Consider the following 14,638-nt stretch of genomic DNA (forward strand, 5'->3'; position numbering starts at 1 on the left):
TTACGTTGTCATCAATCTGTAGATCTTCTATGTCTTCTTTACTTTTAGATAGATACTCTGTTTTCGCGAGGTTAATATCTAGGCCAGCCTTGGTATATTCTTCTTGTAGCTTCTTCATTATGTAGCTGAGGTCGTCTTGGTCTTGTGCAATCCCTACTTGATCGTTTGCAAAGCTTAACGTATATAGGTATTCGTTCCGTACTGGTACTCCCATGCCTTCGCATTTTCTTTTCCATGTAGTCAAGGCTTTCTCTAAGTATATTTTGAATAGGGTTGGAGATGTGGAACAACCCTGCAGGAGCCCTTTTGTTGTGGTGAAGTCTCCTATGATTCTTGTTCCCATTTTAATGGACACTTTATTTTCTTTATACAGAGCTTTTGTAGCTTCTATGAGTTCCGTTTGCATTTCTAATTTGTACATTGCCTCCCATAGTTCTGACCTTGATACAGAGTTATACGCCTTTCTCAGGTCCACAAATGCCAAATGTACATCTCTATTTTTTGCTTTTTTCTTTTCCAGCAGGTGTTTCAGTGTGTATATGTGGTCTATGCATGATCTTCCTGCCGTGAAGCCTGCCTGATCCTCCCAGATTTTGCCTTTTATCGCTTGCTCTATCTTTTCTCGCAGTATCTTCCCATATAACCTTTCTATTGATGATATTACGCTTATTCCTCTGTTAAGTTAACTATACTATCGAATTATGTGGAGTAGTTCATTCTACTCTACAAGGCCCAAACGTCTTCGAATGTCTCTCATGAGGTCCTGAACGGAATTTAGATCAATTTCTCTTAGTTTTTCGTGAATTCGCCATCTTACTTGTCCTTCATCTTGGGCTTCCTTGCCTCTTTCCGCTTCATAGACAGTTAAGCCTAAAAATGCTTTATTGGACGACTTTGGCAAGTTTTGAGGATTATCGGTTTTGGGAATAAAAGATATGTGGTATGTCAAAGCTAGTTTTGGGTATTTCTTGAGTAATGGCATGATGCTAGGTCTGACCAAAACATGATATCGTCATTAGCATTATGCTCGTGGAGAAACTGAAACAATTTAGCTATTTATAGCAGTTATATAGCTCTGACTATTCAAAGCTTCAACCCTCAGTCTTCACACAAAAGGTCGAGATACACCACTGATAGAAATTGCGCAACAGATATGGATTTTATCTGCAAATTTCGATTTATGTTTATATCTAATATTCTCAGGGCATTCTCTTATGTCGTTCATATAAAACCCATCGTTTCCCTTCATTTCAGAATTATTGAAAGTAAAATACTTAATTTTTTCATTGGAAAAGTGTAGCCGCCTCAGCTAACGACAACACCTTGGTATACAAAGGAGTTGTCGTTGAGAGTATTTGGAGCACTTACATCACTTTCGATATTTAAGACTATTCCTCCGCAATATCAACGATATCGTACTCTTAAAAGATCTGTATTGACGAGTTAGTCTCCTTGATAGTCCAACCTGATTTTTTGTTCTTCTGACCAATCTCTTTGACCTTTGTTCGATAAATGGACGTAGTCTTCCACTTTTTAGGATATTCAGACCTGGTATTCTCAGCTTTCACCTCGCTATTGTACTATAAATGGTTCTGCGTGAAATGTTTTGATTCTGGAATATTCGACAGATTTTAGCTTTGGGTATCCTCCCAACCAACTTGTAGATACTTTTTCTTATATCTAATTTATACGACATCTTAAAGCAAACACTTCAAAATAAATAAATCTCAACTGACAGTAAACAAAGTAAACTAACTTTTGTATGCAAAGACAACTTAATATGATGTTGTTTTTGTTAATATTAAAACCAATTAATTTTGCGCCAAAACTTTTAGGACATACATTTAATGACCATTTGTCAGGTCAAGATACTAGGGTCGAATTTAAATAACTTTGGTTTTTCTATCTATTCTCATAATCATGTGCGCAGTTGCAAAAATATTACCACAATTTTACTAAACTTACCTATGAGCTGCCACTGATGATGGTGTGATCAAATTATTTGTATTATTTATACACCTCCCTGCAACCACTGTAATTTTTTGTTCTTGATCACGTAGTTTGGCTATTTTAAGTAAATCTACAACGCCATCTAAAAATATAAAATAAATACAAATTATTGTAAATATATAACAGTATTATTTATATTGTTCTGAAGCTATTTTCTTGTGGCATGTTAGAGTAATTACTATTTAAATGGGAATAAGCCACAATTAAAGGTTAAAGTACGTTTATTGACGTTTCAATTTCCACTTCAGAAATCGTTCTTAAAATAACAACATTAGTAAATTAAACAAATTTTAAAAACAAAAAGAGAAATCAAACGATTTCTACCTAGCGAAACCGAATTCAAATTTTTACCACTGTGTTTCCTAAAACTTGCGAAACAAACAGCTGGATAAATTACTCGGCAAGGGAATCTAAAATTGCATTCCACATGCCGTTCATCCTGGTCAAAATTCGTAGTGCATTCAGTTTCTGGTACTCCAAACGAAGTAAGTAACAAACCATAATGACGGTATTAGATTTTTGTTTTGATACAGGGCAGCGACAACCGCTTATACGTATTTCGACCTCTTTAGGTCTCGTCAGAACGGTATGTTATGTTAACATGTAACATTATGTAACATGTAACATATGGCTCTCGAAGGTGTACTTGATAAAATACCAAACAAAGACATAGTGGTGATACTAGGCGACTTTAATGCCAAACTTGGAAGAACGAATCTAGATGACCACATGAAGATTATTGTAGGGCCATATGGTCTAGGAGATAGGAATGAGCGAGGAGACCGACTATTAGAATTCTGCAACCAAAGGAAATTTTCTGTAATGAACACGCATTTCAAGCATCATCCGCGTAGACTCTATACCTGGAAATCACCTGGAGATAAAACAAGAAATCAAATAGACTTTATTCTGATCAGTTCGAGATGGAAGTCTTCAATTACCAACGCAAAAACATTTCCAGGAGCAGAATGCGGAAGCAATCACCAGCTCTTGATGGCTGATTACAGAATACGTTTCAAGAACATACGCAAAGCTTCTCCCCGTTCTTTTAGGCTAACGGACCCCGAATTAGCTACCTTTAAAGAGAGAATTGAACCAGCACTAACCAGAATAGAGAACAATCAGGCAGAACAAAGTGTGGATGAAGCCTGGACAGATATTAAAGAAACCATCGTAACAACAGTGAACCAATGTCGCCAACCATCTATAAATAATAGCATTAAACCGTGGATCAGCAGAAACATGTGGAAAGTGATTGAACAAAGAAAGCAACTTAAAGTTGGCCCCTGTGATCAACAGACATATAAAGCTCTCTCCAGAGATATTCAACGAAGATGCCGAAAAGACAAACAAGAATACATCTCTGAAATCTGTCAAGAAATAGAAAATCACGGATATCGAAATGAAACCAAAGACCTCTTCCGGAAAGTGAAAATTCTTGAGAGAGAATTTAAACCCAAGAACTATGCAATAGAGGACAAACATGGTATTATCATAAGTGATATCGACAGAGTGTTGGAAACATGGAAAAACTATTGTTCAGAGCTCTACAGGGAAGAACACGTAAATCTAGGCCACACTTCAGCCCTCGAAAACATCGCATACAACCCTGAACCTGAAATTCTGCTGTCCGAGATTGAAAAAGCTGTAACTCACCTCAAGAAGAATAAATCCCCTGGCTGCGATGATATGACGGAAGAGCTCCTTCAGAACATGGGAGACAAAGGATGTTACATAATGTGGAAACTTTGTAATAAAATTTGGAGATGCGGAAAGTGGCCCAGAGAATGGCGCACATCATTGTGCATACCAATCCATAAAAAAGGAACAACTACAAAGTGTAGTAATTATCGTACCATCTCACTGATTTCCCATCCAAGCTTTCCCATTTATATTACTAAGAATCATTAAACGCCGTTTGCAACAATACTTAGACAAACAAATTCCCCAAGAACAAGCAGGCTTTGTCAAAGGGAAGGGTACGAGAGAGCAAATCCTTAATATGCGGCAGCTCATAGAAAAGGCCCGCGAATTTAAAATTCCAATAATAATCTGTTTTCTAGACTACCAAAAGGCATTTGATTGTGTGAAGTGGGAAGTTCTCTGGACAGTTCTTCATGAGATGGGAGTTCCAGATCATTTGGCAATATTAATTAAAAACTTATACGAAGATAACTCAGTTAAAATAAGAATAAAAAACCAGCAATCTGATACCTTTAAAACCAGCAGAGGTATACGACAAGGGTGCATACTATCTTCAGACCTGTTCAATTTATATGGAGAATACATAATGAGGAACGCACTCGATGCATGGAGAGGCGGCATCTCCATTGCAGGAAAAAAGATCTCAAACTTAAGATTCGCAGACGATACAACACTCATAGCAACATCTGAAGAGGAGATGTCGACACTGATAAAGAGAGTAGAAACCGAAAGCAACAAGTGTGGGCTCAAGATTAATAATCAGAAAACAAAAATCATGATTGTGGACCACGCGAATATCCTCCAAACAACAGGCGCCCTAAATCAATTCGAGAAAGTAGACGAGTTCACGTATCTAGGATCTTCCTTAAGCAATGCAGCCTCCTCCCATACGGAAATTCGCAGAAGAATAGGGATGGCCAAGAACGCGATGAGTCGACTGTCAAAAATATGGAAGGATCGCTCTTTATCCAAAAAACTCAAAATGAGACTGGTACGGACACTCATTTTTTCAATCTTCAGTTACGGTGCCGAAACATGGACAATAAAATCAGAGGATAGGAAAAGGATTGACGCATTCGAAATGTGGTGCTGGAGACGAATGCTACGCGTCTCGTGGACGGAGCACAGATCCAATCAGTCAATTCTCGAAGAGCTAAACATTCACACCAGACTCTCCTCTCAGTGTCTTGCAAATGTTTTAAAGTTTTTTGGCCACATTGCGAGAAGAGACAATGACAACTTAGAAAGACTAATTGTATGCGGAAACGTAGAAGGACGTAGAGGCAGAGGACGCTCACCTATCCGATGGTCAGATCAAGTAAAGAAAGCCACTGGAGAGACGTTTTCCGAGTCCATGAGAGCAGCCCAAAATCGCAAGAGATGGAGAGAATTGACAGCTCGCATTGTAGGAAATCACGATCCTCAGCAATGAGGAAACGACAAGAGAGAACATTATGTTATATAAACAAATTTTGTTTTTTTGTTACTTGGTGAAAAATTCTTCTAATAATTTAATTTTATATTGACAATTCAGACATATAATATACATTTTAAAGTAGACGACTTTAAAATGATATTGCCAATATTGCTGAGTTGCGTTCCTTGGACGACTTTACTTGTAAGATAGTCCATTCGATTACATGAAATCAACTTTAACTTAAGAATATCCGTCAGAAAAAATCATAGCATGTAATTCGTCTTTAAAAAGACAAACACATGCCATGATGACAGTAAAAATCTCCTCTTAGTGATTCCATAGTAAATTATGAGGGAAAAACCAGGAAAAAACCTCATAATATATCCCGACATGGTACATAAGTATTTGGTCGTGCATTTAGTTTACTTTTAATAAACACCAAATTCTGACTTTACATGTATGTTATTTAAAAAAAACATAAATGATGTATCCTCTATATGTTACCGACTTACTAATACTGGTATTTCTCTTTTAATAATTTCCTCTTTTAATATGAGTAACCAGATCCTACTACATTCTGCCGAGAAATTTTCGACACAATTGATCTCATTTAGCATAATTAGAGCCGCTTCTTTAATTTTTCTCTTTTTACCACCCGTTTCTTTTAGGACTATATTTGAATCATTCCATTGAACCCTATATTCGTTATCCCATGCGTGTTTACATATTTGAGATCTATCAAATTCTGTATTTTTAATATAAGATTGATGTTCACTTATTCTAACATTTAACGGCCTTGATGTTTCACCTAAATAAATCTGATCACATTCACAAGGTATTTTGTAAATGCAATTCTTTGTTCTTTCTTGTTCATTGTTAGGTTTGGTTTTAGACAAAATAGATCTCAATGTGTTTGTTGTTTTGAATGTTGAATTTATTTAATATCCTTTTAGTTTCTGATAATCATTTTATCTATGGTACTGTTATATGGTTTTTCCCTCATAATTTACTATGGAATCACTAACAGGAGATTTTTACTGTCATCATGGCATGTGTTTGTCTTTTTAAAGACGAATTACATGCTATGAAAAGACCGATTGTATCATTTATCATCGACTGGAGTCAACATAAAATTTATTTGGGTCAAAGCACATATTGGTCTCAAACACAATGAATATGTAGATCACTTGGCTAAAATGAGTGTAACAACTGGCTCTACGTTGAAATATATGCTTAACACATCAGATGTTACTACGATTTTTAAAAAAAATCAGCAACTTAGATGGAAAGAGCAATGGAAACATTACTGTTCTACAAACTCTAAAAGGTATACCTCTTTACAACCAACTCTACCTCAAACAACCTGGTTTCAGAATTTCAAAGCTCCTCGTAAATATATTACTACTATAAATCGAATACGCTTTGGACATGCATGCTACCCATGCCATTTATTTAAAATTAAAGTCATCGATGATGATAGTTGCAAACATTGCGGCAAGCTAGGTGACCTCGATCACATCTTCTTTGAATGTCCTAAATTTATTCAGCATTTAAACTCCCTGTATACAAAATTAACTAAATGCAATACATACGCTCCATATAATATACAGTCTTTGTTAGCCATAGGTTCTGTAACAATATATAATTTAATTATAGAATTTTTGTCAGACACATGCATAGCTTTATAAATCTGGTACTCGTTCATGAAAATTTTCATGAGCGTGTATAGGATTAGACTTGTACCCTTTGTTTATCCTATATGTAACAATACCTTATCCGTGGTCCAGTATTGTTTGTCTGTTAAAATAAATGTCTTGACGGACCCCTAGACGAGAAGCGAGTGTCCTTGTATTTTCCTTCGACGTGTTCTTCTATTAATTATTCGTCTATTTCGTTTTAGGGATATCGCTGTGCATTTGTCTGAGAGAAATAATCTGTACTTATATCTGTCTATACTTTTTTAAGGAATATATTATAACCTTTCGAGACTGGCTGAATGACGAAAGTCAATGCCACAAAAAAAAAAAAAAAAAAAAATACATGCTATGATCTTTTCTGACAGATATTCTCAAGTTAAAGTTGATTTCATGTAATCAAATGAACTATCTTACAAGTAAAGTTGTCCCAGGAACGCAACTTAACAATATTGGCAATATCATTTTAAAGTCGTCTACTTTAAAATGTATAATGTGTGTCTGAATTGTCAATATAAATGAGTCAGATAAAATTAAATTATTAGAAGATTTTTTCACCAACTAATAAAAAAACAAAATTTGTTTAATTTACTAATGTTTGTATTTTGAGAACGATTTCCGAAGTGAAAATTGAAATGTCAATAAACGTACTTTAACCTTTAATTGTGGCTTATTCCCATTTAAATAGTATTATTTATTAACAGTTAGATCGAGGTATCGAGTAAGAACGAGGATTAATAATTAAAGGATATAACAATTAAACGAGAAAACTCGCGTATTATCGAATAATTATACTCATTGTGATATTACTTCTATATTTCTTGCACACCAAAATTTAGTTTCTCTCTCGCATAAAACTAAAATTTTTTTTTCTATTCCATCTAAAAATATATCATTTCACTATCAAAGAAAAGAACACGTAATTTAAATCGACCTTCAATGATTTTAAGTTTTTTTGGAACCATTTTTACCCTTCCTTTGATAAAATGAGTAAACATTAAAAGAGGATATCAAAAATGGGAAATAACGCAGTAAAAATAATATATTATGCAGATGACGTAGTCCTGTTAGCGACGAATGAAAACGACTTACAGAAAATTATTTCAACATGAAGGCTAAGATGAAAATATCGCCAGAAAGAACCAAAAGTTTAGTAACATCAAAGAACCAATATGGTGCAAATTAGAGATTAAAAACAAATCGGTAGAACAAGTAATGGAATTTAAATACATTGGAGGCAATTTATTAAGTGAAACAAATATCGACGAAAAAAAACAAGTGGTTAAAGTAATTAGAACAGCAGGATGCCTTAAAGATGCAATACAGAAAATCAAAAAGCTGAACTTTGAAACAAAAACGCTCATATATAAATCAGTAGTTAGGCTCTATCATGATATATACCAATGAAACGCGACCAAAAACTAGCACAACAAGAAGATCCCTGGAAAGAAGTAAAATTTAAAAGAAATTACTTAAGAAATTAAAAAAGATATTGATGGGATCAAAAAGCAACGACATCAGAAATACGTGCAGGGAAAACAACATAAAGTAAAGGATGTAATTTTAAAAAGAAAAATACTCTAGACAACAAAAGTCGTGAGAAATTTGATAGATTACATATAATTGCTTAAAGATTACGTAATTTTATAACATCAGTCAATACATACACATGAGCCGATGTCAAGTCCGAGCATAACCCACTTTGGCAGAGCATGATTACATGTTCTGCAAAGCACAGTATGGCTTTTTTATTCTACAAACGCTCTTGTGGAAAATAATACGATTTGATATATTTCTCTCGGCCTCACCAACGTACACAGTTCCACACTAAGTACAACTAACTTTATATACATTTGTTTTATCTAATTTATCTATACTATATTTAATTTTTGAATACAAAGATGAAATAGTTTTGATGTTTTTTGTTGATATTTTTATATTGTCAATAATCTTTACTATTATTATTAATTTAGGTGTAAATGATGTTATGTAGGGCAGTTAATGATAACAGATGGTCTTATTGTTGGATACATTGTTCTGAGATTTCACAGAAAATGGTGTTATTTCTATTAACAGTATTACAAAAAAGGATCGCAGATGATATAATTTTGACACTTCCTAAACACAAATTTCATGAAACAGTTAACATTTTTAACAATCATATTCAACATATACGATTCACAGTTGAGGAAAAGGTGGGAGATTCTCTACTATTCCTTCACATGAGAATTTTAAGAACTACAGATAATGTATTGAAAACCAGATGGTTCAGAAAACTCATGTTTAGCAATATATTTATAAGCTATTACTCACACCATCCAAACAAGATAAAAATGAACCTTTTATCAGAATTAAGTGAACGTGTTTTAAGGCTTTCTCATCCCGATTCAATTATTGAAAACTATTTTAATTAAGAACTCTTATTCTCCAAGTATGCTACATATGATGCTTTTTTCTAATACTGTTAATATAAATAATTTAACACCATTTTTGTACAAGATCTCAGAACGTTGTATCCAACAATCAGAACATCTATTATCATTCACTGCCTTATATACCATCATTAACACCTAAATTAATACAAATACTAAAGGTTATTGACAATATAAAAATAGCAACAAAACACATTAAAACTGTTTCATCTTTGTATTCAAAAACTAAATATCCTATAGATAAATTAAATAAAACAAATATAGTATATAGCAGTAGTTGTATTCACTGTGAAGCTGTGTATGTTGGTGGGACCAAGAGAAATCTATCAAATAGAATATGTGAAGAATATAAAGAATAAAAAAACATCCTGTGCTTTGACAGAGCATGCAATCGACAAAGATCATATTATGGATTTTAATATCATAAAACATTTGTGTAATGAAGGTAATAAATTTAAAGGGACCTTCTTAAAAATGGTGTGTATTGGTAAGAGTAATAATAATTTAAACAAATGATGAGAAATTTAAAATCAAAGTAAAATTTATAATTATATTATTTCTTTATAATTCATTCATAAAACCCCCAAAATATCATATTTTTATTTTATTTTCCATATAATTGTTACATTTTTTTGGGTATCTGTAATAAGAAATTAATCTTCTTTTTTCTTATTAACTAAAAACATTTTTTAACGAAATTTTCATGTAGGCAATATAATTGTCAAAAACAAATTAAACTACAAACTAACTTTCTCTTGAAGTTGGCATTCATGGCATTAAGGGTTTTTTTTTCTTGGCTTGGACAATTGTCATTCAGCCAGTCACAATCAGCATGAGCTTTATTTTCGAATTTAAATATGCATATAAATATTTAAAGAATTAGTGAAACATGATTAATATAATAATAATAATATAATTATTCCGTACTTAGCTAATGTACATACTATGTTAATAAATACTATATTATACCTTTATTATAATTCAGTTATTGACAGACGTGAAATACATAGTGTATACATCTTACAAATAAAAATATCTACCTACTATGTTAATAAATACAACTATGGTAATATACAGGGTGGTCCTTAAGTAATTGTACAAACGAAAACCGTAAATTCTACACTTTAAAATATTACGATTTAAGCCAACTTGCTTTAATAAAATGTTGATATTAAGAAAGATACAGGGTGTTAAAGTGGAAATTTTAAATTCTATTTTTCGCTATAACTTTTATGTTTGTAAATATTTTTGGACAAAAATTTACATTTAAATGCTTTAAAGCAGGATAAATTATAATTTTATACAAACTTTAATGTAACTGATAGAGGGCGCCACATATGCCACATGTGTGGCATAGATTTGCGCTTAACTTTTTTGCTCTTAAAGTTAGCTCTATTTGTGTTAGAAAATATTAAAGATACATTATTTTTACAAGGAAAAGGTATACTTGTTGATAACCTCAAAATTTAACCGTTTTCGAGATATTCGCATTTTATAAATCAGCTGCATAATAATTCTTAGTTGTAATATTTGTGCGGTGAAGCACTGAATACCTGTAGATAACCATAATTTACAGTTTATTCTTATTACAACAACTCAAAGATGATAATGTAATATTACAAAATTTTTGTTATGGCTGCTAAATGTCTCATGAAAATATTCTTCATCTTCTTCTTTAGGTGCCGTATCCATATTCAGACGTTGGCCGTCATCATGTTTACATTTTCCCTTTTATATCGCTTCTTAAGTTTCTATACCTACTGGAGTTGTATTACTTTTTCCCTATTGTAAAATGCTGAAAACACAAAATATGTGGTTTATGTAAGATCGTACACCACCACATTCTAGAGAGAAGGCAGTGAGAACATACTTAAATATAACTGTTCTGAACGTTGGATTTTACGTGGCAGTCATATTTCTTTGCAATGTGGTGAGATATTGATATCATTATTTATAATTATAATATATAATTATTTAATTTATAAAAAATCCCAAAAGAATACTTATCATTCATTACGTAAATTATTTAACCATTTTTATTACAACAATTAGAAACTAAAACCCAGGTATTGAATAACACATACGTGTCTTGTTTCATAATACTTTTGCTACCAATCTAACCTTAAAGACTCAGCATTTTTACAAAAATATCATCGTTGGCCTAATAACCGATATTGTTATAAATATAATAAACAAACAGGTAATTTAGTTCAGCATAATAATAGTTCGTTAGTTAATCATAATAGACCATTTGTTCGAGATGTAATTAGTGACTCGTAAGCTGTAACGTAATCATATAAATAAGTAATGACATCTATAGGTTATTCCGTGTTTATATAAGTAACCAATGAATCAAATACATCACAGTTTAACCTCTGCCACACATAAGATGCAGTTCCATAATATACCATAAGGTTTGGATATGTATCCAAAAGAATATATTCATCCATTATACATTATAGCCACCACGTAGCCCAGAATTTAATCCGCTTGATTTTGGTGTATGGGGCGTATTAAAACATCGTGTCTATAAGAATCCCATAAACATTCGCAACCAACTATGGGAAGAAATAAATACCGCAGCAGTTTCTTTAGAACCAATGATGCTATTTAACATGAGACGATCTTTTATGTAATATATTGACAAATGAATTAAAGAAAATAGTGGACAGCTAAACTAAATAACATAACAAAAAGTTATGTTATTTAGTTTAACTATTTCTTAATTTGGTTTGTAAACAAAATGTTTTCATTATGACTTTAATTTAACTTAAAACGTAAAATGGTTTATGTAAAATCCCTATTATTCTGTTTTTGTCAAATCCTATTATTAATTATCCTGCTGATATATTTATTTTATTTATTATTTCGTTAACTATTGACTTTAGTTAAAGGTATTTTATACCAAAATTAAGATTTATTAATGTTTTTGTCTATTTTTCCTTCGTTGCTTGGAGTAATTGCCTTAAATCAGAATTATGCAGCTGATTTGTAAAATGCGATTATCACGAAAACTGTTAAGTTTTGAAGTTATTAAGAAGTATACCTTTTTTTTGTTAAAATAATGTATCCCTAATATTTTTTTATCAAAAATACAGGTAACTCAAACAGCAAAAAAGTTAAGTGCAAATTTATGCCACATATGTGGCATATGTGGCGCCCTCTATCAGCTACATCAAAGTGTGCATCAAATTATAATTTCTGATATTTAAAAGTAACCAGTTGTAAATTTTTATGCATAAATCTTTATAAACATGAAAGTTATAGCGAAAAATAGAATTTTAAATTTGCACTTTAACACCCTGTATCTTTCTTAATATCAACATTTTATTAAAGTAACGGCTTAAATCGTAATATTTTAAAGTGTAGAATTTACGGTTTTCGTTTGTACAATTACTTAAGGACCACCCTGTATATATTTTTTTAATCACTACGTTAGGACATAAACCCGATTCAACACCTCGGAGGTTTAGATCCTCTTAGTGATTGTTTTACTATATTTTTATTTTTTTTTTATTTTTTTTCTTTTTTTAAAATTTTTTTTTAATGTTTTTTTATAATCCTTTTTTTATTTATTTTTTTTTTTAATTAATTTTTTTTTTATTTATTTTTTTAATCTATTTTTTTATATTCCTTTTTTTTTGATCTTTTTTTTTTTATTTTTTCCAAACATAGGTTACAAATCTAATTACAGGCATACTTTACTATCAGACAAAAAGTTTATCAAGCAGTCAAACATTTTCTTTTCATTAAGTGATAGTAGAAAGAGAATATTAACAGGAAGTGGGATGTTCTTGTCCATCATTCTTTTAATAAGGTTGTTGGTGTGTTGTTTATACTTTTGACATTCAAAAAATATGTGGTTTAAGTCACTTTTAATGTGACATTCTTGACAAATATCGGAATCTAATATATTTATTTTAAATAAATGTGCAGGATAACATGCATGACCAAATCTAAGTCTACTGATGGTAGTTATATATTTGCGAGGGAGGATGAAATTGTTATACCAAGGTTTTTTTGGAATATTTGGTTGTATCAAACTATATTGTGTTGTTGAAATACTACAGTACTTTTCCCAGTGTGCTTTCCAGTTGTTCATTTGTTCAGTTCTTGAACAAGCAAAAGCATCTATAATGCAAGGATGATAGTTGGTTAGTGTTCCATGAATGATGGAATTTTTAGCTAACTGGTCTACGTGTTCATTATATGTAAGTTCTGAATGTGCTTTGATCCACATCAATTGTATTTTTTGGGTGTATTTATTAATTTCAAATAAGCATTTTTTAATTAAAAAAATGTATGGATTAGAAGTACTGCATGGTAGTTGCGGTTTTTGAATAGCTGTAAGTACAGATAATGAATCAGATAAAATTACTGCTGAACTATAGGATGCAAATTTAAAATAAATTAAAGCTTCATATATGGCCGCAGCCTCGGCACTAAAAATAGAGAAATTTGTGGGCAGTTCTCATGATAAATAGGTTGTATTATATGTACTTGATCCAGTAATTCAAAGAAATCTTTAAAATGTACCACTTTATTTGCAACTGTAAGTTTAGTATCTTTATTTGCAGTATTTCGAAATGCTTCGCATAAGGGTGGAGAATTCTTGTGAGTCCAATATTTATTTGTTAAGTCAAAATAGTTTAAACTACTAATATCTTTATATAAACAAGTGTTGTAACAACGAACTTTAAGGAGAAATTTTTGACTGAGATATTCTCTTCTAAATTTACTGGGCGGTTCCATTGTCTCAACAAAAAGTGGTTCAATAGGGGTAGATCTTATAGCACCCATGCAACACCGCAAAACTGTGTTTATAAAAACATCTATACGGCCTAAAATATTGTTACTAGCGGATCCGTAAAGTACAGAGCCATAATCTATAATGGACCTGATATAAGAACGATAAAATAGAAGACATGTTTCAACATCAGCACCCCACCAAGTTTTTGTAATTTGTAACGCTATAAACGTCACATCTCTATTAATTTATATTTAAATAATTATTTCATTTTAATTTGTTTATTAATTTATTAATATCTTTATCTTCAGTTTAATTTTTACTATTTTTTTTATTTATAAAAATAGTTGGCGCCCCTGTTTTTCTCTTCTTCCTCTGTCTTTATTTTCTCTCTTTCTGTCCCATAGAATAAATATTTGCCCTCTCACTTTTGTTCGGCAGACTATTCTGTTCTGTGTTGACTGACAAGCTAGTTTCATGATATCTATACCAACATTCTATGACATCTGTGCTAACTTCATTCAGTCTCCCACTTTCTGTCAAAACAACTTTTCTGTAGTGGGATTATTTTTTGCCTCTTTTTGAAATTTATAAAAGAAGGCAAAAATTATTATAAGACTCATTTTTATGGTCT

General features: G+C 31.9%; 1 protein-coding gene across 1 annotated transcript in view; it reads right to left on the minus strand.

The window, feature by feature from the left end:
- LOC140443752 (uncharacterized) overlaps window positions 1–14,638 on the minus strand; it is a 255,377-nt gene that overhangs the window by 153,132 nt on the left and 87,607 nt on the right. Inside the window, exon 3 of the mRNA XM_072535170.1 lies at window positions 1,966–2,092. Within this exon, the coding sequence (XP_072391271.1) occupies window positions 1,966–2,092 (127 nt within the window). The remainder of the gene's footprint in view (window positions 1–1,965; window positions 2,093–14,638) is intronic.

The sequence above is a fragment of the Diabrotica undecimpunctata genome, chromosome 6 (assembly GCF_040954645.1).
Source record: "Diabrotica undecimpunctata isolate CICGRU chromosome 6, icDiaUnde3, whole genome shotgun sequence".
Lineage (NCBI taxonomy): Eukaryota > Metazoa > Arthropoda > Insecta > Coleoptera > Chrysomelidae > Diabrotica > Diabrotica undecimpunctata.